The 25,578-nt window shown below is 38.1% G+C and overlaps 1 protein-coding gene across 2 annotated transcripts in view; it reads right to left on the bottom strand.

The window, feature by feature from the left end:
• CCNY (cyclin Y) overlaps nucleotides 1-25,578 on the bottom strand; it is a gene marked incomplete at both ends in the record, with an annotated part of 163,865 nt that overhangs the window by 8,990 nt on the left and 129,297 nt on the right. For both annotated transcript variants that reach the window (XM_084253749.1, XM_084253750.1), the window contains 4 exons: nucleotides 12,386-12,552; nucleotides 21,185-21,304; nucleotides 21,391-21,448; nucleotides 22,642-22,677. In XM_084253749.1, coding sequence (XP_084109875.1) covers nucleotides 12,386-12,552; nucleotides 21,185-21,304; nucleotides 21,391-21,448; nucleotides 22,642-22,677 — 381 coding nt within the window. The remainder of the gene's footprint in view (nucleotides 1-12,385; nucleotides 12,553-21,184; nucleotides 21,305-21,390; nucleotides 21,449-22,641; nucleotides 22,678-25,578) is intronic.

Raw genomic sequence — 25,578 nt, 5'->3', positions numbered from 1 at the left:
ACTTCCTCCTGGGAGGAGAGTGGAAGATCTGTTGTAGGAGATTCTTTAAGTAAAGGGAAGAGAAGGGAGAGGGTGAATTGCTGACCCAATCTCTTAAAAAGGGAACTCAACCAACTCTAAAGAATGAAAACAGGTTTTTATTCTTTCATTTAGGTTCCTAAGCCTGAGCTTGCATCTGATTCACCTTGAGGACTTGTTACAACAGACTGCTGGGGTCCATTCCTAGCCTCTCCTTTGGTAGAGAATGTGTATTTCTTTTTTTTAAAGATTTATTTTTATTTATTTATGCATATAAGAACTGGGGTGTTGACCAGAGGTACGGGGGTGGGTGGGTGAGAGGATTTACCAGAGACAGAGTGGGGAGCAGAATAGGTGCATGTACTGAAATAAGGAGCAGCTGGTGAGACAGGAGAGGTCTGCTGCACCATGTGGGTTAGCTCCCTGGCCAGGGATTGAACTCATGGCCTCAGTGGCTGACAATAGCTTGAAAGTGTTGAAACTTTAGCTCCTACACCATCAGGGAGGCCCAGGAATATGTATTTCTAACAAGCTCCTAAGGAGGCTGATTCTGCTGGTTTTAGCCAATGACAGAGACTGATTGGTAAAGGAGCGAACACAGGCTTTAAAATCCATGTAGCCAATCCAATTACATTTTGATGAAAACAAATGATAGGTAGTCAGAATAAATTTAAACACTTGTTTTGTGAGAAGTTTGCTAAGTCAGTGATCTTTTGAATTAGGTTTATTTCTCAACAGTTACTATCTGGGGGGAGAATAGTTATCAGTCACAGACCTGCTTGTTGGGCACTGGTCCTGGGCCAGACACTCAGTCTCAGTGGCACCTCTCACACAAAGGTCACAAAAGGAGCCCTGGTCACAACACACTACACAGTCATTTCTGTTCTTTATCACGCTCTACTGTCATTTTAATTCAGCCTCCCCTACTTGTCTTTTCATAGCCAGAAAATGTGACATCTGATTTTATATGCCTGGTCCCCAGCACAATACCTAACATGAAGTTGGTGCTCAATAATTACAGTTACTAAATGGAGCACACCTCAACCAGGAAGGAGGACCAAAGAAGGTTCCCACAGAAGAGAGAGTACAACAGAGTTAGGGAAACATGGAGCTCTGATGGAGAGAAACAAGGGTTCTCTGGGGTATTTTCACCAAGATGGAGCCACTCAAACAACTGCATGGCCTGTCATCATTTCCTTAAATGGAACTGAATAGTGACATGCCTAGTCCCAGGCCTCGCTTTTCCTGACCCCAACCACAGCCAATACCCACTCCACAAGGCATGAAGTTTCCCAGTTCTACTCCCTGTATGCAGGTGCATGACAACTGCAGGCTTCAAACACAGCCCCATGCTATTCTCATGGATTCCCTGAGTCTCAATCTGTTTCTGGTGGGTAACCTCACTAAACCATCAGAGACCAAGAAGGACTGTGCCCAGTCTCATGTTGCTATGACAACAGGGGACAAGAGGAGGTGGGGTGGGGGGGCTGGAATCTGAGCTTGAGTAGATGGCTTTAGAAACATAGAAACTACTGGTCAAATAAGAATCAAGAGACTCAGTAAGTTGCTACTGAAGTCCTAAGAGCTCCAGGTGGAAAGATTATGAAGTCACATTTGGATCTTTTAGTCGAAAAAACAGCATAATTTTCACACTGTTTATATATAGCCTAATGAAAGGAGTTAAGGTTCAAATGGATATATTGTGCTACATTTTACACTTTAAAAATACTACTTTGTTTGGGATAATTTTTATTTTATTTATTATTATTTTTAAAAGATTTATTTATTTACGCATACAAGAGCTGGGGTACAGGTCAGAGGTGGGGAGGGGGTGTGAGAGGATTCACCAGAGACGGAGTGGGGAATAGAACAGGCAGATCTACTGAAATACACTGCTGAGGGGAGTAGCAGGCAAGACAGGAAAGGTCTGCTGCTGCGCCTTGTGGGTTAGCTACCTGGTTGGGGATTGAACTCATGCTGTAGTGGAGGCAGATAGTTTCATAGTACTAAGGCAACCAGGGAGGCCTTGATTTTTACTTAATAAAATATTTCATTTATTCTTCATTTAGTGAGATTTAGTAAGAGATTATCCTATGAAGTACCAGAACTCAGATATGATTTTGGTTAAGACAAGAATGTCAATGCAAAAGGGCTAGAAGGTGCTCTCCTAGGGCAATGCAGAGGCTGCCTGTGGACAGTCTGCCACCTGGTGGTTAAAAGGTGTCACAGTAGATCTTCCTCTAATGCTGAGAACATCTTGACTTTTTAATCTTTTAAGAGAGCTAGTGTGTTAATCCTGCCACAAATGGCATATAGTACCAATGCCTCTTGCTGAGGGACAGCCTATGATTAAACAGATCAGAAATCTGTTTCTGAACAAGATGGCACTTTCCAGGGTTCCTTGGGAAAAAGAATAGCTTTTCTCCAAACTTTTCTTGAATGTTTTTTTAAAAAAAATTTTTTTTTTTGTTTAAGCTCTAGGGAAAACAGGGATCTTAAGAGTTACTGTATATGGTCTCACTTATAGCAGGAATCTAGAAAACTTAAATAAGGGACCAGGAAAATGAATAACTATAAGAAAGTGAAAATCAAAATCAACAAAAAACTATGAACCAGAGACACTTTTTGAGGGGTGGGGGCCGGGAGGGGAGGGATTGGGGTCAGAATGGGGCATTTGCAATTGTATGGGGGAATATAAAAATAAAATTTATTATTTAAAAAAAAAAGAGTTACTGTATATTTAAACTAAGGGTAAATTTAGAAAATACAAATATTTCCCTAAATTTAAATTCCCAAACTGCAGCAGTACATCTAAAAAGAACATCTCATAGCATGCTAATGTGGTAAATTACCAGAAAATTAATAATACACAGCAAATGGGCTTGGTGGATTTATTACCCTCAACTGGATAATTAGGAAGAAATAGCTCTGATGTAAAACTTTATAGCAAATAAATTCAAATCAATAAAGAAATACATTTTGTAATTACCTATTACATTAGATCAACACTGTAAAGAAACCAAACTGAACGGGTGCAATTTAGCAACCTGTAAATAGGCTTCTGAAATGGAACAGAGTTGTTTTTGCTTTCATCATCAACCCTGCCAGCTTCTTTTTTACCCCAGAAAAATCAATTCAATTAAAAAACCAGTCACCAGCCCAGCAATGCCATTTCTGTAAAATACCCAAAAGAATTGAAGGCAAGGCGTCAAAGAGATATTTGTACACCCATGTGCATGGCAACATCATCCCCAACAGCCAAAAGATAGAAGCAACCAGAGTCTCTAAGTGCATGTCAATGGACAGATGGACAAATAACATGTGAGTGTTATATACATGGCACGTTTTCAGTTTTGATAAAGAAGAAAATTCTGACACATGCTACAACCTTGATGGACCCTAAGCATAATATGCATTGAAATGAGTCACTAACAAAAAGACAAGTAATATATGATTCCAATATATGCAGTAATTAGAGCAGTCAAATTTATAAAGACAGATGGAATTATGGTTACCAGTGGCTGGGAAGAGGGGAAAATGAGACTTAATGTTTAAAAGGTACAGTTTCTGCACCCCTTACTAGGCAGTTTCTGTTTGGTGATGGTTATGCAACAACGTAAATATACTTAAGGCCACAGAATTGTACGAAGTGTAAATGTTATGCTATGTCTATTTTACCACAATGAAAAAAACAAAAAATCAGGCAGCGAGGACTGGATGGCACTAAGGTTCCTGCTACGTGTCCGCATCTGTCATACGGCATTTAGACAAGTCGCTTGGCTTCTCTTACTTGGGAATTTCTTTGTCTACATATGAAAAGGACTCAGGAATATTGCAAAACAAAAATGACACACAAAACAGACCACCCCCCAAAGTGTAATTTTTTAAAAGCATTTATCTACCAATTGTCCTTGGCCCTTACTCTTCCAAAGTGACTGTCAGGGCATGTGTGGGGGTGACTACTCACACCAACTGGCCCCGGGCCCTATTCAGCCCGAATCTGTCTGGTGTCGGTGAACGTTCTCTAACTGCATGTTCATTGCCCCAACTATTCTACTTGCCGGTTTCATGGACACCTCTTAAAATATTCTCCAACTTGTTCCCATAGCTGTGTTTTCCAAATCTTCTTGCCTTCAAGAAGGCAAGAGAAATGCCTTCTTCCATTTCTTCGTTTTATTCCATTTTATATTCTGCTGCTTTCAGGACAGGACTTCACTGAAGCCTAAAGGTAAGTGCGGGGACTTTAAATCAGGTTACTCATTACTGGATAATACTTGAACTGGAGATGAACCTGGGCTTAGAAATATCAGTAAGGTCACACTGGGATGCTAGTACACAGATGAGGTTGAGAAAGGAGAAAGAAGGGTGCAGAGTGGGTCAGGAGGATGCTTGGAAGGTCAAACAGCACTGAAAAACACACTTTACAAAGCTTTCCTTCTGAAACTTAGGACTCCCTGCTGTAGTCAAGAGACAACGCTCAAGTTGTCTCTGTCAGGAAAGAATGACTGGTTGATGACCTGAGATTAACACTTTGCTAAGTGTTTAAAAGCTCATAAATGCATTTACAAGGGTGGTTTTACAAAAATAAGATATATGTAAACATTAGGAAGTTATATGTCAAAATGTTGGCAATAACTTTTTCTGGGTTATAGGATTACTAGAAAAATATGGTCATTCCATACAAGATGGTGCAGATCTCAGCAGAGTTGAGCATGTCTCAGTGGGAAGTAGCCACTAACTGTTTACATTTCGGAGGAAGAGTAAGAGAATTTTGAGACTCAGATATTCCATAGTACACTGAGAGTAACACCTGTGTGGCATAGATGTTGCCCGTGTGAGGACAACTAGGTGGAATATGCAGATGAACCACTGCTCGTGTAACATGCTGCAGGTAAGGAATGTGGCTTGAGGACCAAGTAGTACCTTTACTATTGCTCAGAAATTTCCTAAGCTAAGGTTTAATTTCATGACCTAAATGTTCTACTTTCCACAAAACACTAGAACATACTTTGGTCAAGTTCTTTGGGACTTTATAACAAGGACTGCCTTTGCACCAGTCCAACAGCAAGCTCTTCATTTCCATCTGAGACCTCGCTTTGGAAGCACTTTTTTTACACTTTTAACATTCTTAATTTGAGGAACATTCTGTTTGTGATTATATAGCACATCTCTGAGATGAGATCTTTTCTTTCTGAATTCCACCAGGATTGCCTTTAATAACCATATTTCTACCAACAACCTCTTCAAGTTAATGTAGGGTTTTCCTAACATGTATATCAAGAATCCTCCAGACTGCCCATGATCCAGTTTCACAACCACTTCTATATCCTTACTTTTATTTATAAAAGTAGCATCCACTGAAGTCTGCATTAGTGACTAGACCTGCTATAATAAACCACCACAGACTGGATGACTTAAATAATTCATTTTCTCATAATTCTAGAGGCTCAGAGTCCATGCACAAGGTGCTCACAGATCTGGTTTCCTCTCTAGCCTCCCTCCTGGGCTTGCAGATGGCCATCTTCTCTGTGTCATCTCCCATCTCTGCTTCTGTTTTCTGTGTTCCAATCTCCTCTTCTTATGAGACATTAGTCATATTGGATTAGGGCCACACTAATGATGCCATTTTAACTTAACTCTTCATTAAAGTGATTTTTAGCTCCAAATACAGTCACATTCTGAGGTACTGGTGGTTAGGACGTCAACATATGAATTTTGAGGAAACAGATAAGCTCATAACACTAAGTACCTGTTATAGGGCTCAGGGGGACACTGTTCCTAATGCTGTGGTATGTTATGCATTCCCATATAGTACACAAAGACGTCCTCTAAGCATGCCAGGAACAAACACAAGGAAATTAGGGAATGAACAGATTTCTGGATCTGTTACTTCCATTTCTCTCTTTTAAAACTGACTTGGCCAGAAACACATCAAGTGTGCAGGTTCTTCTTTACCCATCAGTTTTCCCCCACACTGGGAGGGAAAGGCAGGCCGCTCCCTCCATCCCCCTATTGCTAAGGTTCATTGTTCCAAGGGGAAAACTTTTGAAAGTCTACTACAGGTGCTAGCTCAATATTTAGTGTTGACAAAATGATGAGCTAATAACGTAAATGGTTTTCAATTTTTGTTTTTAACAAACTGAAGACCTGACAGGTCCATTCACTATTTTACTGATAGATTATAACAATTTGCTATCCATAGACAGGGAAGATACAGGTTCCCTGCCCCACCCAGGGGAGGGTAGAGTTGAGCAGAGATGAGAAGCTAGAGGAGACTAGGAAAAAGAAGGATGAGATCAAGAAGACAACCCAGAGGAGGCACAGGGAGCAGGGAGACATGTGAAAAAGCTGTACCTGCTTCTCCAGCCTTGGACCTGTGCCAGAGGCTTGGGGGATATGGAAGGAGACTTGAAAGACATAAAGACGTGGGTGAGAGAGCTATGGGGAGGCTGACAATGGCAACCTTTATCTTGACCTGGGTTTTAGTTTTGCTCTTTTCCATGCAGACTGCCTGGCCCCTTCTGCCCCTTTACTATGGGTTCTCAGCAGAAAGTGCCTTAGACTTGGGGCAATCGGTTCTGCTTTGGGCTAACCCTGTTTGGCTGGGCATTTACCCATGAGGGGATGGGTAATTTTAAACTATATGTCTCTTCTCTTCATTGCCCACTAATTGTAGTTATTTTCTATTGAAGGTCTTATGCACTAAGAGTAGGTTTGTCTTTATGTGGTGGATGGCAGACCCCAATTAGAGTATGCAGTTTTAGGGGTCTTGGGCTGCCCCTCACATTACCCTGAAACAATGTGACTTTAGCATGTAATTCTAGATGTGTATTTTTTTAATAAATTTTATTGTTATATTCCCCATACAATTGCAGCCCCCCCATTCTGACCCCAATCCCTCCCCTCCCGCCCCCGCCCCCCTAAAAGTGTCTCTGGTTCAGTTTTTTGTTGATTTTGATTTTCACTTTCTTATAGTTATTCATTTTCCTGGTCCCTTATTTAAGTTTTCTAGATTCCTGCAATGAGTGAGACCATCCGGTATTTTTCTTTTTCTTTTTGGCTTATTTCGCTGAGCATGATCCCTTCCAGCACCATCCATGTTGCTGCAAATTGCATGTGTTTATCTTTTTTGAATGCTGAGTAATATTCCATGGTGTATATGTACCACTCTAGATGTGTTTTTAAAGGGTGCTATGACAGTGGGAGAACTATGGGGACCACACCTGAGGGGAGAAATCAAACACAGCACTGAACAATGATGTATGGGGGGGAAAAAAACCCAAATAATTCTAGAACTGTTTAAAGACTGAACTGATGCCCACTGCTCCCCTCAGCAGTGTACTTCAGCCAATCTGCCTGTTCTGTTCCCCACTCTGTGTCTGGTGGATCCTCTTACCGCCCGTACCTCTAGCTTGTACCCCAGTTCTTGTATGCATAAATAAATCTTTTTTTTTTTTAAACAAAGACCTGAGTGACATAACAAAATCTGCAATTCCATTTACTTACTAAGAACATGTTCTCAGCTCTCAGGTTAATGAAGAGAAAAATGTAAAAATTGTACTGCTGCTTTACTCTATCAGTAATAGTCATATATAAAAATTTGAGCTAGTGGAGAAAAAAAAAGTACTGACCTCATTAAGAGATGTTTCTCATAACACCTGAATTTTTAATATAATTCACATATAAAAAAACTGCAGTGTTTGTTCTACCCGATTGTGTAGTAATGATAACTCACCTGGAGATTTTGAGTAAATTAAAATTTTATAGTCCAGAAAAATAATATCCCAGTTTTAACTTGCATGCACATTTTTGTTAGAAAGGATTTTCAGGAAGAAACTTCCTTTAGAGAAAACTAAGAAAGAAATAGGCAGTTCAAGGAGAAAAGGGAATAACAGAAGATTTTCAACTGTAAGAAATGGATGATGGACATCACATAGTTTTGGAATTCCACTACCTAAAACACATTACTCAAAAATAACGTAAGTTAACAATGTAAATAACATTCTTTTCAATTACTGAAATCTGTGATGAAATTCTTTTTTGTATCAGTTTAAAGTTGAGGTGAGGATAGAAAATTTTCCAAAATTCTTCTGGGGAAGGACAATCAAAATGTGTGAAGACATCTGCAATCATGGTAACCTGGCTTATCCCTCAAAACAGTTATGGAGACACAACTGTGCTCAATCAGGAGCAGTAACACACTGCATGTGAGTGTCCTTTCAGCTAACACCCTGAAGGTGCCCAAATCAGACCACCTCAAGACTCTCAGAACTGGTCTCCTCAAGACACCCACATTGGCATGCTAAGTATTTTGATCTAAGAGCAATGAAAGCCCTCAAGGCTGAGGAGACGATTTTGTGCCCTGCCTAAGTCCTCCATCCTTCCCTAATTGAAGAATAGATTATTATGCTCCAAGATTCTGCCCTTTTCCCAATTGGAGAAACAATCATTTCTCCACCTTTTTGACCCAGAAGAATGCAGTCTTGGTAGTGTTGGGGTGTCACCCATTTGTAGGTTCCTCAGTGAACATGTCCTCTACCTAAGAATCTCACTTTTGCCCTAAGGGTGCAGTAACCCCTTTCTTGTCTGTCATGTAAAGTATCTCCCTCCTCCCATTCTTGGTGCCCAGGTCCCTAAACATGGGAAAAATATCCCTAGTCCACTCCACTATTCCTTGGGATTTATGACCATGTACATTCTCCATATCTGTTATTAAATTTTGACCATTTCTCCTTCTAATCCATCTGATGTTAACTTATTCATCAGTTCAGTCTTAGAAGAACCCAGACTGGGTGGGGAGGAATTTCCTCTATATCTCAACAATCAGCTACTTGAGAGAACATCCCTTCCTAGAGAGAATCCAAATGGGCAAGGGGAGGGACTTGCATTTTGCTTCTCAAATTTGCACATATGCAATTGTTCGATGAGCTTTTCTTATAACATATGGGCTCTTATATCAAGGTAATATATATAATAACAGATTAACCACACTACTAATGATCACAAAAGCTCTCAAAAACAAATGGTAGACTTCAGTCTGGCCTAGTTTCTACTTGGTCTGACTCAGGGTCTACAGTCCCAGCTCTCTGCCAAGAATGGGGGAGAGCACAGGAAGTTACTGGCACAGGCTGCTCACAGTGAGTCCTACCGATAATCTCTTCTCAAGTCTGGCAGATTGAAATGAAAGGGCATTACTTGGGAGTTTCCTCAGGAAAAAACTGTTTACAATTTGAGAATTTTTGAACAAAAGTTCTTCCTGTATGCATTCTTCTTTGCCTGGCCAATGCAGCTGGATGAATTCATCAAATGCTGTTGTGAAGCACTGAGGCTCAATCAGTGTATGGTATGATGACGGAGTCTGATCATCAAATAGCTTCCAGACAGGAACAAAAACCAGGCTAAAAAAATTCTCAATTTTCTTCAGGTTATATGGAATAAAACGTTTGCAAACTTACTGACTACTATTAGACTGATCATGGTCCTCATTCTTTTAAAATATTAATGCTTTTCTTTTTGAAGCAGTTTCATTCAATAAAACCTTTACTACTACTTGTCTGCACTTGAAAAAAAATCCAGTTTCACTATAATTGAGAACTGCTTAAGGCACTGATTTGTGCTCTGAAAGAATATTATAAATATTCTTAAAGGCATTCTCGATATTAAACTTCAGTTATATGAACTTTGGTCACATTTTCTAATTTCTTGCATATGTTATTAATTTTTTTTAAAAAGATTTATTTATTCATGTATACAAGAACTGGGGTACAGGCCAGAAGTGCAGGAGGGTGAGAGGATTCACCGGAGATAGAGCGGGGAACAGAACAGGCAGACTGACTGAAATACACTGCTGAGGGAAGCAGCGAGACAGAAGAGGTCTGTCGCGCCACGTGGATCTCTCTCCAGCCAGCCAGGATCAAACCCGTGCTGCAGAGGCTGCGGACAGCTTCACAGCGCTGTGCTCAACTGCCTGCACCACCAGGGAGGCCCTGTTATTAAATTTTGACCAAACATCTTGACTTTAACTTTTATTTCTTATTAAATACTAAATAAATGAATTAATTTTATCTTAAACTGCTTAGAAGAAACATCAATTCTGACTTTGTTATGAACCAGTGACCTGGTATCTTCGTGAAATTCTCAAGGTTTCACACTCATCCTAAAATGTGAACAGTGGGCCTCCCTGGTGGCCTAGGGGTTAAGTTTCAGCGCTATCACCACTACAGCCTGAGTTCAATCTCTGGCCAGATATGGTGCAGCAGACCCCTCTAGTCTCACCTTTAGCAGTGTATTTTAGTAGATCCACTTGTTCTGCTCCCCACTGTCTCTGGTGCATCCTCTCACCCCCTGCACCTCTGGCCTGCACCCTTGTTCTTCTATACAAAAATAAATAAATAAGATTAAAATGTGAATAATCACATTAATACCTTCACAGGTAACTTGAGAAATGAATTACTGTAGACAAAAGGTTAGGAACTGCTCAATCAATGACTGCTGCCATTATTATCAGAATGGTGGCCATAACAGTGGCTGGTGTTAGAAATATTCTTGGCAGTGGTTTGATTTTTCCTAACTTGGTAATTTAAACTGTCACTAAATAGAGCCTAAGTATCTAAAGTTTCAAATTACTTATTATTTTTTATCTTCTCACCTTTTTATGTAAGGAGATAATGACAAATGTAAAAATGAACAGTTCAGATATTTAGTTAGCACTTCTTCATGGAAAGCCTGAGGGTAAAGTACATCTCATTTCTACTGTTGTGGTCTATGACGAGCTTATAATGGTCACTGGGGTTAAGAAAGTGGGGAATAAGATTTCCTACTTGTTTGTTTACTGGAGCATTATTTAACCTCTCTAGGCCTCAGTATCCAGACCCATAAAATGGAAATAGTAGTTAAGTATATATTTATAGGCATTACCCACCCACACCCAGTCACTGGTCATACATCTACTTTATAGACACAAGTAGGGCCAACTGTGATGTCATTCCCAAGGCATGCAATTGATTCAGTGTCAAATGATGTCCAAGAATTGATGAAAGAATAACCCCCAATAAATGATATCATGGAGTTAATGAAAGAATAGCCCCAATAAAGAAAAAAAGTTAACACTTCTTACTACCTTTCACCCAAATATTCACTTCCTTGATGGTCTGAATAAAAATTACTGTTTCACCTTGAAATATAATCAAGAATTTAAATTTTCTTGCTTTAAAAATTTCTTTATATTTTCTTACTTTTTATAATGAAAATATTGAGACACAGGAATGCATTTTTACAGGTCTACAGTAAGAACATGCTACATATCAGAAGAACTAGGAACATTAAAAAACAAGTATGTTTCACAGTGCACCACAAAAATGGGTGCCCAGTGAATCAGTGACCAGAGGCAAGGAGGACCCTTGACTGGTGAGGAATATGGAATGAATATATCCATGAAACACTCCCATTATGGTAGCAGTCACAGTTGCTGTGAAGATCTTATTACTCCACAATTATTGGGCCCAGAGGAATGGATATGAACTGGGACACTGCTGGAAACCTCCAGCCTAAAGCTTCCTGAAGGAAACTAAACAAACAACATGAGAAAAACTGGCAGTGAGAACAGTGTCACAGTGCCTATTAACAATAAAGAGCTATAAATTGTTCCTCTGGATTGAGTGTGTTCCAAAACAGAAACTTCCTCATAAGCAGTTCTGAGACTATTGCCTTCTCTCCGGACCCTAGAGATGCCAGACAATAGGCCTACAAGCTTCTGAGAAATCTTTACCCAAATCTGACCAACTGTAATGATACCCTGACAGATATGGGAGTGGACAGGCAGTAACGGCACTTTTAATGAGCTGTGAGGCTCCACGCCCAATTGGGGGAGAACAGGCAGCCCTGAAAATGAGGACAACTTAGAAACTTGGAAAACATGACAAAGTAATGAATAATTTCTCCCTGAAATTAAACATAAACAGGTATTTTAGCCTTTCTATTTTTTTGGGTAAGGTGTTATACACACAAAAGCTGTGCAGGGCATTAACTAGTTCAGACTGCAGAGAGACACAGAGCCAGGAAATGTATCACAGACTTGTAACAGCATGGTTTATGCCTTTCCAATTAAGATAAAGGAAATGTTTACTTCCTTAGGGAAGCAGGAATGTTGCTGGTTTTACAAAACCAGTACCTGTTCATACCCACAAAGAAGAGAAATAGAGGGTTTCACATAAAATGTTGTACAACTATGTCCTTGTAACAGCTCACAATAGGCATTCAGTCAAATCCATTCATTCTATACTACAAAGACCATTCAAAAAACCATGTGGTTTCCTTCCCAAGGAGCCCTCCTTGGACACTGACTACGCTGTCATCACCCCACACTCACATGTCCTCCACGGTGATGTCTTTTAGGATCTGGCAGTAATCCACATTCCACACAGCCTGGTCGTCCCACACCTTGGAGGCCAGCAGGATTGCCCCTAGAACAATTCGCTTCCAGTTGGCCGGACAGATATAGATCTCTGCATACGTTAGGAGTCTTTCAAGGTAAACCTGGGAAGACAGGAAGACTCCAGAGCTAAGTGACTTGGTTGTTTTCTCCTAAACACTTGCATAGGGAGGAAAAAAAAAGTCTAAAATGGTTTAACTATTTCACCAGTCTTTCAACGGGAATTTATTACCTGATCATACTTGTTTTTAAAAAGTCAAAGGGTTCAGTGAGTCTGATATGAAAAGGGCTACAGGGCACACACCCCACCACTGAACAATGTGGATGTAGTTGGATCTTCAGTCTCTGAGGCAGGAATAAACTCCAGGAGTCACAAGTTGATTTTTCAGTCTTTCAACAATATCAATATAAATTCACAAACAACAAATACTCTAACAAAGAGACAAAAATTGTGAAGAGACTAAGCCTATTTTTCCCTATCTATTTTTTTAAACATTTTACCTTGAAGTAACTGCAGATTTACAGTTAATAAACCTTTTTTTTTAAATTGTAGAAAAATAAACAAAGTTTAACATTTTACTATTTTGAGTGTATAATTCTGTGGCATTATATATATTTGCTTTGCTGTGAAATGACCACCATCCATTTATTTCCAGAACTTTTTATCATCCCAAACTGAAACTCTGTATCTGCCAAACAATAACTCCCAATTTAAACCTCTCCCCAACCATCCCCAGGCAACCACCTTCTTACTGTCTCTATGAATATGACTGTTTTAGAGACCTTATATAGGTGGTATATAATAGGTGGTTTTAGATACCTTATATAAGGTTGTATATTGGGAATGACATCACATCAAAAACATAGTGTTTTTGTCCTTTTGTCTAGTTTATTTCACTTAGCATAAGTGAATGTCCTCAAAGATTATGTCCTCAAAGATTATGATGCTATAGCGTGTATCAGAATTTCCTTATTTCTAAGGCTGAATAATGTCCTACTGTGTGTGTGTGTATGTGTGTGTGTACTTAATTACATAATTATGTTTTACTTAATTAACCAAGATGGGTATTTCAGTTATGTCCTCATTTGCTACTGTGAACACCTGTATATAGCTATCTATTTATAAATATATATATTTTTTGTGGTATGAATTTTAGTACTAATCTCATTTAATTTTCTTATCATTCTTTTCCCTAATTGAAATATCCCTACATGAAAATTTCAACCCTAAGCAAAAAACAGTAAGTGGGGAAGATGGCATCAGAGAAGGCTCCTGCACTGGTCCCAGAAGGATTATCTAAAGTAGTCCAGAGAGGCACAGGATTCAGGGAAGTGCATGACTTGGGGAGAAACTAGAGTACCAAATAGACATTGGAGACCTATGCTGTCCATGTGTGACAGAAGAGATGCTGAGGAAATTCAACTCAATGTAACAAAAGGTGAGTTGTGAGAGGCATCTGGAGACAGCAGCCAGGGCAGAAACTGCAGTTCAAAACCAAGCCTCCATGATAGGGCAGTCCTGAGGAGCACAGAGATGTTTACTAAGAAACTGTGGAGAGAAATGTGTAAAAGTGCTAGGGTGAGACAGGTAGGCAGGGACACAGTGAAGAAGACAAAGTGCAGAACATCACAGCTCCCTCAAACACTGCCCTCTAGGCTCGAAGGTACACTGAAAGCCTGGCCCACAGACTGCAGAGACACAGTTGTGAAACCCAGAGAGGAGGGTTATCAATGGTACACCAAGCAACAGCTGCCACACACATCGCTTTCCAGGCCCCTGCCCACTGCCAGATGCAGCAGTTACACATCAGCTCTCCCAGAAATACAGTGCCATCCACTGGAAAAGTCAATGTCCTGTACCCTTAACACACTTGAACAACTTAAAAAGCTGATAATGGGTAGATGGAGTAAACAACACATGGGACCTTAAGTCCTCAGTGGAATATTTCATGACTGATAGAGTACAAAATCGCCAGTAACCAATCATAAGACATGGAAGATCTTTTTTTTCCTATCAAATAGTTTCAAATTACCATAACAAAGAAACCCAAGGACATGAAAGAATACACAGAAAAACTCATTGAAGATATACGAAAACACTGAAAAACAAATGAATGCCCTGAGAAATAAAATTAATGAAGAAGATTGAAATTTAACCTTTTTTTTTAAGATTTATTTATTTATACAAGAACTGGGGTACAGGCCAGAGGTGCAGGAGGGTGAGAGAATTCACAAGAGACAGAGCGGGGAGCAGAACAGGCAATGACCGAAAACACTGCTGAGGGGAGCAGCGGGCGAGACAGGAGAGGTTTGACACACCATGTGGTTATCTGCCTGGCCAGCCGGGCGTTGAACCCATACTGCGAGGCTGTGGACAGCTTCACAGCGCTGCACTCAACCCGCTGCACCACAGGGGAGGCCCAAAATTGGAGCTTTTAATAAAAAAAATGGACACACGGTATGTAAAAGATCAATGGAGTAGAAAAAAATTCTGGCAAAAACTATGGAAGTAGAATAGACCAAATGGAATGCCTAATTAGCATAAAGAATTCATGGAAGAAGAGAGAGAAACACAAAGGAAAAAGAAGAGGAAACACTTTTGAGAATTATCCCACTACATGAGCAAAGGTAACAGAAGAATAATGGGTAATCTAGAAGGAGAAAAGAGAGAGAAGGGAACAGGAACTAATTTAAAGAAATAATTGAGGAAAAGTTCCTAAACTTGGAGAAGGAGCTAAATACACAAGTTTATAAAGCTAAAAGAAGATGGGGTCACTTAAATATGAGGAGACATACACCAAGACACACAGTAGTGAAACTTCAAATAATTCAAAACAAAGAAAGAATACTGAAGCTGGAGAGATACCTATAAAGGAACCCTTATCATGCTTACATATGACTTCTCTGAGGAAACACTATTGGCAAGGAGAGAAAGGAATAACATGATCAAAATAAAGATAAAAAACTGCAAGTCAAGAATAATCTATCCTCCAAGGCTATCCTTCAGATATGAGGAATAAATAAAAGGTCTCATACAAATAGAAGCTGAAGGAGTTTGAAAACATTAGACCTCCCCTCCAAGAATTACTGAAAGGAGCTCACATATCTAAATTGGAGTGAAGGACATCCACAAACACATGAACAAGGAATAGAACCAGAGAATTAGGACAAAACGGCAGTAGCAAACCCTTATATATCAATAATCACTATGAATGTAAATGGACTGAACTCACCAATCAAAGAGCACAGAGTGGCTGGTTGGATCAGAAATCCAACTTTCTGCTGTCTCCAGGAAGTGCAACTGAGCTCCAAAGATAAACATAGTTGGAAAACAATCCCACAAGCAAATGGGACTCAAAGGAAGGCAGGGACAATCATATTCATATCAGATAAAATTCATATCAGATAGATTTCCAGCTAAAAAAGATAACAAGACACAAGGATGGACATTATATAATGATGAAGAGAACAATACATCAGGAGGACATAACACTCATCAATATATAGTCACCAATGCAGGAACATCAAAATATATAAGGTAATTATTATCAAATCTGAAAACAGATACAGGAGAAACACAGTGGTGGTTGGGTATTTCACAACCCCACTTTCACCAATGGACAGACCAACCACAAAGAAAATAAACAAGGACACAACAGCCTTTGACAAAGAATTAGACCACATAGGCTGAACATTTATAGGGCACTGCACCCCCAAAAAGAGCTGAATACACATTCTTCTCAAGTGCACATGGAACATTCTTCAGGATGGAACACATTTTAGGATACAAAATAAGTATCAATAAATTCAAAAAAATTGAAATCATACCAAGGGTCTCCTCTGATAACAAAGGTATTAAATTAGAAAGCAAACCAAAAAAAGAAACCTGGAAGAAACTGTAATATGTGGAGACTGTACAGCAAACTACTGAATGAATATTGGGTTCATGACAGAAATCAAAAAGAAATAAAACACACCTTGAGACAAACGAAAATGAGGACACCAACTATGAGAACTAATAGGACACAGCAAAAGCAGCATGGAGAGGAAAGTATACAGCAATAAATGTCCACTTCAAGAAACAAGAGCAAAATAAAACAATCTTAACTCTCATTTTGAGGAACAATAAAAAGAACAAATAAAACCAAAAGCCAGTAGAAGGAAATAAACAAAATAAGAGTAGAAATAAATGAAGTAAAACCAAAAAATCCGAAAGATTAAGGAAACCAAAAGCCGGTTCTTAAAAAAAATAAAATGGACAAATTTTTAGCTAGTCTCACAAAATAGGGGAGAAAACTCAAATAGAATCAGAAATGAAAAAGAAGTTACAGTAGATGTCTCAGAAATTCAGAGGATCTAAAGATTGCTATGAACATTTGTATGTAAGGTGAATAACCTAGAAGAGATGGGCAAGTTCTTAGAAATATACAGCCATCTGAGACTGAATCAGAAAGGAAGAGAAAACCTGAACAGACCAATTACATGCAAGGGAATTGATGCAAATCAAAAGATTCCCCAAAATACAAAAGTCCAGGACCAGAGTTTCACTAGTGAGTTCTACCAAACCTTCAAAGAGGAGCTAATATCTATCCTTCCCAAATGCCTCCAAAAAATGAAGAACGGCAGTATTTCCAAACACATTTTATGAGGCCAATTATAATCTGATAACAAAAGTAGATGAGGATATCACAAAAACAGAAAACTACAGAACAATAACCCTGATGTACACAAAGGCATTCAAAAATCCTCAACAAAAATCTCAGCAAACCAAATTCAGCAATGCATTAAAAGGATCATACACTATGACCAAGTGGGATTTATTCCACAGAAACAAGGGTGGTTCAATATTTGAAAATCAATCAACGTAATTTTCACTACATCCACAAAAGGAAAGATAAAAACCCTAAGATCATACAAACAGATACAGAGTAAGCATATGATAAGTCTCAACAACCATTTATATTAAAAACTCTCAAAAAACTGGAGATAGAAGGAACATAACATAATAAAGGCCATATATGACATACCTACAGGTAACATCATTGTTATCTGAAAAACTGAAAGAATTTCCACTTGATGTGGTACAAGACAAGGATGTCCACTTTGTTCAACAAAGTACTTGAAGTCCCAGTTAAAGCAACTGGGCAAGAAAAGGACAGCAAAGGGATCCAAATTGGGAAAGTAGCAGGAAAGCTGTCATTATTTGCAGATGACATGATAATATACACCGGAAATCCTAAAGACTCCACTAAAAAACTAACAGGGAAAAAAATCATGGCAGCAAAGTGAGAGATTATAAAATCAATATAGAAAAGTCAGCTGCCTTTCCAATGAGCTAGAACAAAAAGAAATCAGAAAACAATCCCATTTTATAATTTTGCATCATAAAGAATTAAATACCTAGGAGTAAATTAACAAAGTAGGTAGAAGAGCTGTACAATGAAAAGTGTAAGATACTTTTAAAAGAAATAGAAGAAGCAAAGAAATGGAAGGCTAGGCCCTGTTCATGGATTGGAAAAATTAACATTATTAAAATGGCCACCTTACCCAAAGCAATATACAGATCGAATGCAATTCCCATTAAAGTTTCATTGGCATTTTTCAAAGATACAGAATAAACTTTATTATATTCATATGAAACCACAAATTACACCACATAGCCAAAGCAATACTGACAAAATAAGAAAAAAATGGTGGTAACACACTCTCAGACTTTATACCACAAAGCTAAAATAATCAAAACAGTTTGTTTTGGAACAAAAACACACTGACCAATAGAGTAAAATCGGAAGCCCAGAAAATAAACCCACACCTCTAAGGAAAGCTCATCTATAACAAAGGAATTAAGAGTATCCTCTGGATAAAGGAAAGCTTCTTCAACAAATAGAGTAGGGAGAAATGGACAGCCATATGCATAAAATGGATAAAAGATTTGAATGTTAAGCCTTGAAATAAAAAATACATAGAAGAAAATACTGGCAAAACACTCCATGATACAGGTTTCAGTGATGTCTTTATGGATTCATCTCCAACAGCAAGAAAAACAAAAGATAATATAAACAGTTGGGACTACTTCAAACAAAAAATTTCTGCACATGATCCAGCAATTCCACTCCTAGGTATTTACCCAAAGGACACAGAAACATCAATTCCAAAGAGCACCTGCACCCCTATGTTTATAGCAGCACTATTTACAATAGCTAAGCTTTGGAAACAACCCAAATGCCCAAAAATAGATGACTGGATCAAGAAGTTGTGGTACATATACACCATGGAACATCACGCAGCATTCAAAAAAGATAAAACATATGCAATTTGCAGCAACATGGATGGAGCTGGAAGGGATCATGCTCAGAGAAATAAGCCAGAAAGGAAAAGAAAAATACCGGATGGTCTCACTTATAGCAGGAATCTAGAAAACTTAAATAAGGGATCAGGAAAAAAGAGTAAGAAAGAAAATATCAAAATCAACAAACAACTATTAACCAGAGACACTCTATCGGGGGTAGGGGCGGGGAAAGGATAGTTGGGGTCAAAATAAGGGGGCTGTAATTGTATGGGGAATATAAAAAAATTTAAATAAAAAAAAATTTCTGCACAGCGGAAGAAACTATCACTAAAATAAAAACTCTACTGAATGCGAAAGAAGTGCCCAACAAGGGATTGATACCCAAGTATCAATACAGGTTTCAGTGATGTCTTTATGGATTCATCTCCAACAGCAAGAAAAACAAAAGATAATATAAATAGTTGGGACTACTAGACTTGCAGCAACATGGATGGAGCTGGAAGGGATCTACAAAGAACTCATACAACTCACAATAAGAAATCAAATAACCCAATCAAAAAAATGGGAAGATAACCTAAGTAAGTACTTCTCCAAAGACATACAGATGGACTAAGCACATGAGAAAAAAAAAAATGCTCATTACTTATCATCCAAGAAATGCAAATCAAATCAAAATGATAGTGAGATACCAACTCATACCTGTGTGAATGGCCTATATCAAAAATACCAGAAGCAAGTGCTGGCAAGGATGTGGAGAAAAAAGAACTCTCTTACATTTATGGTGGTGATACAGACAGGTCCAGCCTCTTGGCAAACAGTATGAAGGCTCCTCAAAATATTAAAAATGTATCTACCGTATCACCTAGCAACTCTACTCTTACATATCTACCTGAAAAATGCAAAAACACTAACTCAAAAGGAAATATTTCCTCTTCTGTTCATTGCAGCACTATTTACATAGCCACACTATGGAAACAGCTAAGTGCTCAAAGACAGATGACTGGAGCAGGAAAAGGTGGTATATATAAAATGGAAAACCACCCATTTATTTAAAAAAAAAAAAAGATAAACTCTTGACTTTTGCATTGGATGGAATTATGCTAATAGAGGGAATTAGGCTAAGCAAAATAGTTCAGAAGGAGAAAGACAAATACCAGATGGTGTCACTTATATGTGGAATATAGAGAAACAACATACAGGGTCATAAAAAGCTAAGACAGTAACAAATCTGATGGCAGAACTGAGGCTACCATAGGATTAGGGCAGAGAACAAAGTGGGAGGGAGTACAATAGGCTATGGTGGGGGACTCTGGGGAGGTCCTACATCTCTAGACTATATACCATATTATAAGTACAATAATGTTACCTCAAAAAAAAAAAAAAGTGTTAACATAGGAGAAATGACTGATAGGGGAAAAAAAAAGAAAGAAAATTTCAACCCTGTTGCCCTGTTGTGTTTTTTGGTGGGAAATTGAAATCCTTTGAGGAACAAAGCTGGATAATAAAGACACTTCTTAAGTATAAGTAAGAACGTACAATCATTTTAAATTAGTAAGTGATTACTTGAGGGACTGTGTTATCTATAAGGTGGCAAGTTCAAGGAACACATCCATTTGAATAAACAAATGGTGAAATGAATTAATAAACAAACAAGCTAACAACTGAGTTTGCTGAAGAGCACAAAGCACTTTCTGTGGCAGAGATAGAGAGCCCTTAGGTGTGATGTAAACTTTGCATTTGACAGCAATCTCTTCTCAGAAATTACTAGGAATGGCTTTCTGATTTCTTCCCAAAACAGCTCAGTCACAGGTAAAGCTAATTTCTTATCTGAGTACACCACTAAAAGGTCAGTAACAACAGTCCCATTGTCAACATATTTACCAAGAGATTTAACCTAGAGTCCTAAAGTTTAAGAATTACTGAATTTAAGATTACAGATTATAGATGTTTATCTTATTTAATACTTAAAGTGCAGAGTACCTCCATGTTGTCCCTGTTATCTTACAGACTCATTGTTTCCACAAAAGATAAGCTAGCAATATACACCATCCTTTCCTAAATAGGTATATTCACACAGGATGCATGTTTTCATCACATCTTATTCACAGTAAAACCTTTGTAGAGAATTAACAAAAGGAAAACTGGATGTTAAGGGGGGGGGGCGGCGGTTGTTGTTTTCCACCATCAGTCCAATGTTTTACTTACCTGCATTTAATGTTTCAGCATTTATTGGTTTTTAATGTGGTTTTATAATTGACTTTAGATGGTAGTGTGAAAGAGACTTTACATGCTTTTGGAAGACCTACTCTCTGTTCTCCCAGGAAAAAAAAGACAACCTTTTAGGCAAAGCTGTAGCTGTCCTAGGGTACCTGGTGAAGATCCCCTGCTTGCTCCCTACTCCACTCAACTACAGGATGGCTCTGGTCATCCTGAAGGCACTCACTCACCAGGGTGACAATGGCACATTCAGCTGTCAGTTGAGCAGCACTGAACAGTGTCCGAACAAACCGGTAAATCTGCTTCTGCTCTGGGTTGTGTTTATCATAATCTGGTGGCACTTCGGATTTCTGCAAAAGGAAATATTTGCAGATGATTGGCCATAAGAGCAAAAGAGAAATAATTAAACAGAATTGTGAAACAAGGAGGAGATTACCGAAAGAGGGTGAAGGTTTTCATCAAAAATATCTAAGAGCATCCTTCCATCTGGGTCCCTAGTGGAGAAACAATAGAAAATGGAGTCCACTTTCTGTAAGTATCATTTAAGATAATTTTGGTTCAACTGTATTGCAAGAAAACAGAAGGCTGTGCTAAACGTAAGAAATGCAGTCATTTGTGAAAATTTTTTTGTGCATAAAATAGTCATATTTGTTTGAATCGTGAATGAGATACAAATTATGAACCACACTTAGTTGAAATAAAAGTAAAAATCTAGATTTTTAACTTTCTAAGTTTTCAAATGAAGTCAATCTAAGCAAATGACTTAAATTTCTTCAACATATTGTTTGTGAGCAGACTGATGAATCTGCTTAAATCACCACTACATGGTGGTTCACAGGAAAGAAGTTCAAGGGTTAATAATGAGCATTCAATATGTCCGAGAAATTTATTTGAAGCTTTCACAGCCGCTCATTAATTAGGAAGTCAACTCTACAATTTCTGATCTAAAAATTTACCATAGGATTAAAAACAGTATATAGCTCATTTTTATTACATATAACAGGGATTGTTCTAAAGCTGTGAATATTTATGCCTGTGCTCATTTTCACTAGCAGGGAAGGGGGGTTGAACATATATAGACAGGTTCTTCTGAGTGCACCTAGTTATACTTGTTTTATAAAGACCCAAGCTAGCAAGAATCTGCTGAGCCCTCATCTTTTTTTAGTTGAAATATGTAAAATGTATAGAGTACATTTTTAAAAAGTTATTTTAGTGATTTTTCTATAATTCCCTTTAATTGACTTTTTAAATTAACTGGTCTACAGACACACCTAGCGGAGAGCTTTTAAAAAAATTCATATTTTTTTATTCATAAAATATTTTTATATTCATAAAAATGTTCAGTTCCTTTACTGAATTAAAACTATAAACATTTTTAACGCTAAAGTTACACAAAAACATTTAAAGATAAAATGTTTGAACAAATTATACAAAAAAGAGCGAAGAGGCTGAACATTATCAAGAAATTTTGCTGGTTTCAAACACAAATGCCCATTTGGTCTCCTCTGATTCAGAAGAAGTTTAGCACTTACCTGATAAATACGCTAAGTAGAAATTCTATGAATATATGAATTAAGAACATAAAATCCAAAAGTTGAGGCAACTAGAGCATAATAGGAAAAAAAAGAAAAAATGTAATAGGAGATAATGTGTGATGTTTTCTGCACAACATTAATCATCTACATACCTGTTTTTGATGTGATAATATATTGCGAGAGCTACACTGTAAAATAAAAAAGCAAAGTTCAATGTTTCATAAGGATGTGCAAAAAAATTATACATCATCTGACATTGGTATGATCGTGAATATTTAAGTCACATGATCCATTCAGAACGCTGATCAAGATGCATTCTTCAGGACCTCCCTGGTGGCGCAGCGGTTGAGCGCTGGGTTGCGAAGCTGTCCGCAGCCTCTGCAGCACCGGTTCAATCCCCGGCTGCTCCCCGGCCACTGGAGGAGGGTCCCACATGGCGCGCAGACCTCTCCTGCCGCCCGCTGCTCCCCTCAGCAGTGTGCTTTGGTCCTTCTGCCTGCTCTGCTCCCCGCTCTGGCTCTGGTGAATTCTCTCACCCTCCCGCGCTTCTGACTGTACCCAGTGCTTGTGTAAATAAATAAATAAATTTTTAAAAAAAGTTAAAAAAAAAAGATGCATTCTTCAAAATAAATTAATCTAGCACTCATCCTCAGTAATTATTAAAACTTTTCCAGAAAAAAACAAAACTTTAACTGATATTCAGAAATAAATTTCTCTTTATATCTGAGATTTTAAGCTTTCCTTGCTTATAAGCACTAGATATAAAACAGAAGGTACAAAGTAAACATCTTTGGAAATCTCTCCTCGAGCACTATTTCAGAAAGTTAGTGGTATCTTTACAATATCAGAAAAATGACCAGAATATTATGCTCAATGAATTGCTATTTTTCCTCTCAAATCAATGCCTCTTGCAATCTGCCCAATTTACTCATTCACTTGCTGAAACTCTTATTTCTAACACTCAAACTCTTACTTGTAACACTACCCTGAAATTATATCTTACACTTTAAAAGATCTAAATTTAATAAAAACACTTCCTTCCCCTCAATTTTTTAAAATAATGTTTTTTTTTTTCAGATTTATTTATTTTTCTACAAGAGCTGGGGTACAGGCCAGAGGCACGCAAGGGTGACAGGATTCACCAGAGACAGAGTGGGGAGCAGAACTGGCAGACGACAGAAATACACTGCTGAGGGGAGCAGCAGGTGCAACAGGAGAGGTCTGTGACACCATGTGGGATTCTGGCTGGCCGGGATGGAACCCTGCACTGTCAAGGCTGCGGACTGCTTCACAGCATGGCGCTCAATCAGCTGAGCCACCGGGGAGGCCCTTTTAAAGTAATGTTTCTCTGATTATAAAGTGTATTATATTCATATTATAGAAATTCTGAAATATTAGAAGTAAAAAGAAAAAATCTGTCTAAAGACAACTACTATTACATTTAAGATTCATAGGTATCTATTTCTATCCATAAACTGCACATGTATACAGATTTACATCCTGTTTTTCTCATTACCATTTTTCTTACCATCAATTAAAACATTCATCTAAAACATGATTTTTTAAATGGCTGATTATAATCCATCCTATAGTTGTTCAATAGTTAACCATTCCCCTAACATTGAACATTTAAGTTGTTCTATTACTTTGCAATTATAATTAATACCATAACAAACATCCTCAAAGAGAAATTTTTGTGCAACCTATGACTATATTATGTCTGTAAGAAAACATCTTGTAATTGGAATTACTTGATCTAAAGTCATGAAAAATTATATGGCTCTCCACATATACTGCCTAATATCCTTTTTTTTAAAAAAAAAAAAGATTTATTTATTTATTTATACAAGCACTGGGTACGGTCAGAAGCGCGGGAGGGTGAGAGAATTCACCAGAGACAGAACAGGGAACAGAACAGGCAGACAGACGAAACACACAGCTGAGGGGAGCAGCGGGTGTGGCAGGAGAGGTCTGTCGCGTCATGTGGAACCCTTGCCAGTGGCTGGGGACCGAACTGGTGCTGCAGAGGCTGCAAGCAGCTTCGAAGCCCAGCATTCAACCGCTGTGCCACCGGGGAGGCCCTATACTGCCAAATATCTTTGCAGAAAAACTGCACCAGTTTACGCTTCCCCATCAGTGTCTACTTCATTTTACTCTCAGCAACACTCACCTTGAATGTTTTGAAAAAATATATTTCACATACTAGCTAAAAAAGTATGACCTTTTTCAATTTGAGTTTCTTTGCTCACTTATCAAGTTTGCAGGATCATTCATAGTGACTAGCCATTTTTTAAAAATGAATTTCTATTGAGTTAACATTGGTTTACAACATTACACAAGTTTCCAGTATACTGCATCATAATTCAACATCTCTATACACTACAATAACCACCACCACCAAAAGTCCAGTTTCTATTCATCTCTATACAACTGACCCCCTTTACCCACTTCTCCTCTCACCGAAATCCCTTTCCCTATGGCAACTATCTATTCTCTATACTTAAGAACTTATTTTCATTTGCTCATTTGCTTTGCTTCTTCATATTCCACATATAAGTGAATCATAAGGTATTTTTCTTTCTCTGTATGGACTTATTTCACAGAGTGTAATACCCTCAAGGTCTATCCATGTTGTAGCAAATGGCAAGATTTCATCTTATAGTTGAGTCACATTACATACACACACACACACACACACACACACAATGTATTTATGTATATACTGCATCTTCTTTATCCATTTAACTGCTGTTAGATATTTAAGTTGTTCGACTATGTCTGACTATTATAAATCATGCTGCAAAGAACAGAAAGGTGCACAGTGTTTTCATATTTTTCAGACAAGTACCGAGAAGTAGAACAGTTTGATCAGGTGGTATTTTAATTCTTGACTTTATGAGGCATTCATGTTTTCCACAATAGCTGCACCAATTTACACTCCCACCAACAGATTACCAGGATTCCCTTTACCAACACTTCTTATTTCTGATCTTTTTGATAACATCCATACTATTTGATAATAGCCATATATAAAAATATCTCATTGACGTTTTGATTTGCTTATATCTAAAAAGTGATGATGAATATTT

The sequence above is a fragment of the Talpa europaea genome, assembly GCF_964194135.1.
Source record: "Talpa europaea genome assembly, chromosome: 14".
In the NCBI taxonomy this organism is placed as follows: Eukaryota; Metazoa; Chordata; class Mammalia; order Eulipotyphla; family Talpidae; genus Talpa; species Talpa europaea.
This window is presented reverse-complemented; position numbering and strand designations above follow the sequence as displayed.